Here is a 2696-nt window from a genome sequence, read left to right on the forward strand (position 1 = left end):
CACCACACACACACACACACACACACACACACACACACCAGCCACCCCCAGTCCCAGCCCTCTTAATCAGACTCCCCACCTTAGGTCTGGGTCCTCCATCTCACCTGTGTCGCTTTCTTAGGGTGCAGCCATACCACGCATCATTCTAAGCCATGCCCACCAGCCAGCACCTCTCATTCCAGATTCTTGGGCAGCCTGGCCCTTCACACTGACCCCACCCCACTCTGTACCTCCCAGAGAATATGACCCCACTCCTGCCCCAGCTCATGGGGTCCACAGTTCCAGTCTGTCTTCCTCCCTCCATAACCCCAGAAAAACATGCAAAGTCCTGGTGTTCCCTAAGGAGTTTTATTGGTCATCACCACGGAAGGTCACACGGTCCTATGGAAGAACAGTCAGAACCTGCCACGAGTTTGTCCCAAGATCTCTGGATCCTGAGGCCTTCTCCTTGCCTGATCCCATCAGGCCCCATCGGTATCTCCTGGCTGACTGCCCCTCCGTTCCCAAGTCCAGCAGAGAGCTTTCGATGACTTCGCCCAGGAATGGCGGCACCAACTCCCCTGGAACACGGGCATCTCCCCCCGAGAGAGTCTGCTCCCCTCAAGGCTTCCCCTCTCTTCCTTTTCTTTTTTGAGTTGGAGTCTCACTCTGTTGCCCAGGCTGGAGTGCAGGGGCACGCTCACAGCTACCACAGCCTTGACCTGCTGGGCTCAGGGGATCTTTCCACCTCAGCCTTCCAAATAGCTGGAGCCACAGGCACGCACCACCACCACGCCCGGCTAATTCTTTGATTTACTGTAGAAACGAGATCTCGCCATGTTGCCCACACTGGTCTCCAACCTGAGTTCTCTTGCCTCCGCCTCCCAGAGTGCTGGGATGACAGGCGTGAGCCACCATGCCTGGCTCTCTTCCCCTCTCTATCATAGGGACCTCCGTGGAGGAAGCCAGGGACCATGGGCACTGGTACCCGAGGTGCAGGAGGGAACAGAAGACGCGCTGGCAAGTAGGAAGGCATCTAGCCACTGCCTGCTGTCCCGGCTCTCACCTTTCCCACAAATCCGGCTGCTCAGGGGCCTGCGGGAGCCATCACCCTCCCTCCCTTCATTCCGTTTGTCCTTGACTTTTTAAATGGCCACAGCAGAGTAAGCGAGCAGGCAGTGAAAAGCCAGTGGGGAATGTTACATCACGGAGCTATGTGGCTACACACAGAGACGCAGAGTCACAAGCCTAAGCGTGATGCCTGAGACACACAGATGCACTGGCTCAAAGGGCCGGGAGTAGGGTGGGGATCTGCTGCCCTGCATGCAGAGGGTGCACAGAGAGGGGTCTCTGGGGAGGCCGGGGGAGAGAAGCTGGCTGCCTGAGGCTTTCGGCCCCCTCCCTGCCCCTCCTCTGCCCACCCTGGACTCCCCAGGGAGCTGGAGTCACCACGGGGACTGGCTGCGGGTGCTGCTACACCGATAGTTCTTCCTGCTGAAAGAAAAAGGGCCAGGTCATGGGAAGGAAGACTTTGTGGCGCACGTGTCTTTTCTCTCGGTCTGATTCCAGAGAACCCAGGCTGCCACAGACCGAATGCTTGTGTGCTTCCAGGGGGCCTGGACAGACACGGTGGCTCATGCCTGTCATCCCAGCACTTTGGGAGGCTGAGGTGCTACAATAAATTTTTTAAATTAGCTGGTGTGGTAGTGCATGACTGTAGTTCCGGCTACTTGGAAGGCTGAGGCAGAAGGATTGTCTGAACCCAGCAGGTCGAGGCTGTGGTGGATATGAGCGTGCCACTACACTCCAGCCTGGACAACAGAGTGAGACTCCAACTCAAAAAAAAGAAGGTGGGGCCTGGACGGATGCGGTGGCTCACGCCAGTAATCCCAGCAGTTTGGGAGGCTGAGGCGAGTGGATAGCCTGAGCCCAAGGGTTCGAGGCCAGCCCGGGCAACTTGGTGAGACCTCGTCTCTACAATATATCGAAAAATTAGCCAGATGTGGTAGTGTGCACCTGTAGTTTTGGCTATTTGGAAGGCTGAGGCGGAAGAATCACTACAGCCTAGCATGTTAGGCTGTGGTGGCTGTGAGTGTGCCACTGCACTCCAGCCTGGGCAACAGAGTGAGACTCCAACTCAAAAAAAAGGTGGGACCTTTAGGAAGAGATCAGGTCATGAGGGTGGAGTCCTGGAGAATGGGATCAGTGCCCTTAATAAGGAGGGTTCCCAAACCAGGCATGGTGGCTCATGCCTGTAATCCTAGCATTTTGAGAGGCTGAGGGTGGAGGATTACTTGAGTCCCAGAGTTTGAGACCAGCCTGGGCAACAAAATGAGACCTTATCTCTACAAAAAGTAGAAAAATTAGTTGAGCCTGGGAGCGTGTGCCTGTAGTCCCAGCTACCAGGGAGGCTGAGGCAGGAGGATTGCTGGAGCCCAGGAGTTCGAGACTGCAGTGAGCTGTGATTGTGCCACTGCATTCCAGCCTGGGTGAAAGGGAAACCCTGTCTCAATAAAATAAAGTAAAATAAAAAATTTTAAAGAAGGAGAGTTCCCTTGTCCCCTTCCACCATGTAAGAACACAGTGAGGCCGGGCTCGGTGGCTCAGCCTGTAATCCCACGCCTTGGGAGGCCGAGGTGAGTGAATTGCCTGAGTCTGCGGGTTCGAGACCTGCCTGGGCAACTTGACAAGACCTCATCTCTACAATAAATTAAAAA

General features: G+C 55.5%; 1 protein-coding gene across 1 annotated transcript in view; it reads right to left on the reverse strand.

Annotated features, from left to right (window-relative positions):
• Positions 1–1263: 1263 nt before the first annotated feature.
• The window catches only part of PKD2L1 (polycystin 2 like 1, transient receptor potential cation channel), a 38917-nt gene continuing 37484 nt past the window's right edge, over positions 1264–2696 (reverse strand). Inside the window, 1 exon segment of the mRNA XM_008060871.1 lies at positions 1264–1470. Within this exon segment, the coding sequence (XP_008059062.1) occupies positions 1264–1470 (207 nt within the window).

Source organism: Carlito syrichta, unplaced genomic scaffold (genome assembly GCF_000164805.1).
Source record: "Carlito syrichta isolate Samal-C Ts95f unplaced genomic scaffold, Tarsius_syrichta-2.0.1 Scaffold304751, whole genome shotgun sequence".
Classification (NCBI taxonomy): domain Eukaryota; kingdom Metazoa; phylum Chordata; class Mammalia; order Primates; family Tarsiidae; genus Carlito; species Carlito syrichta.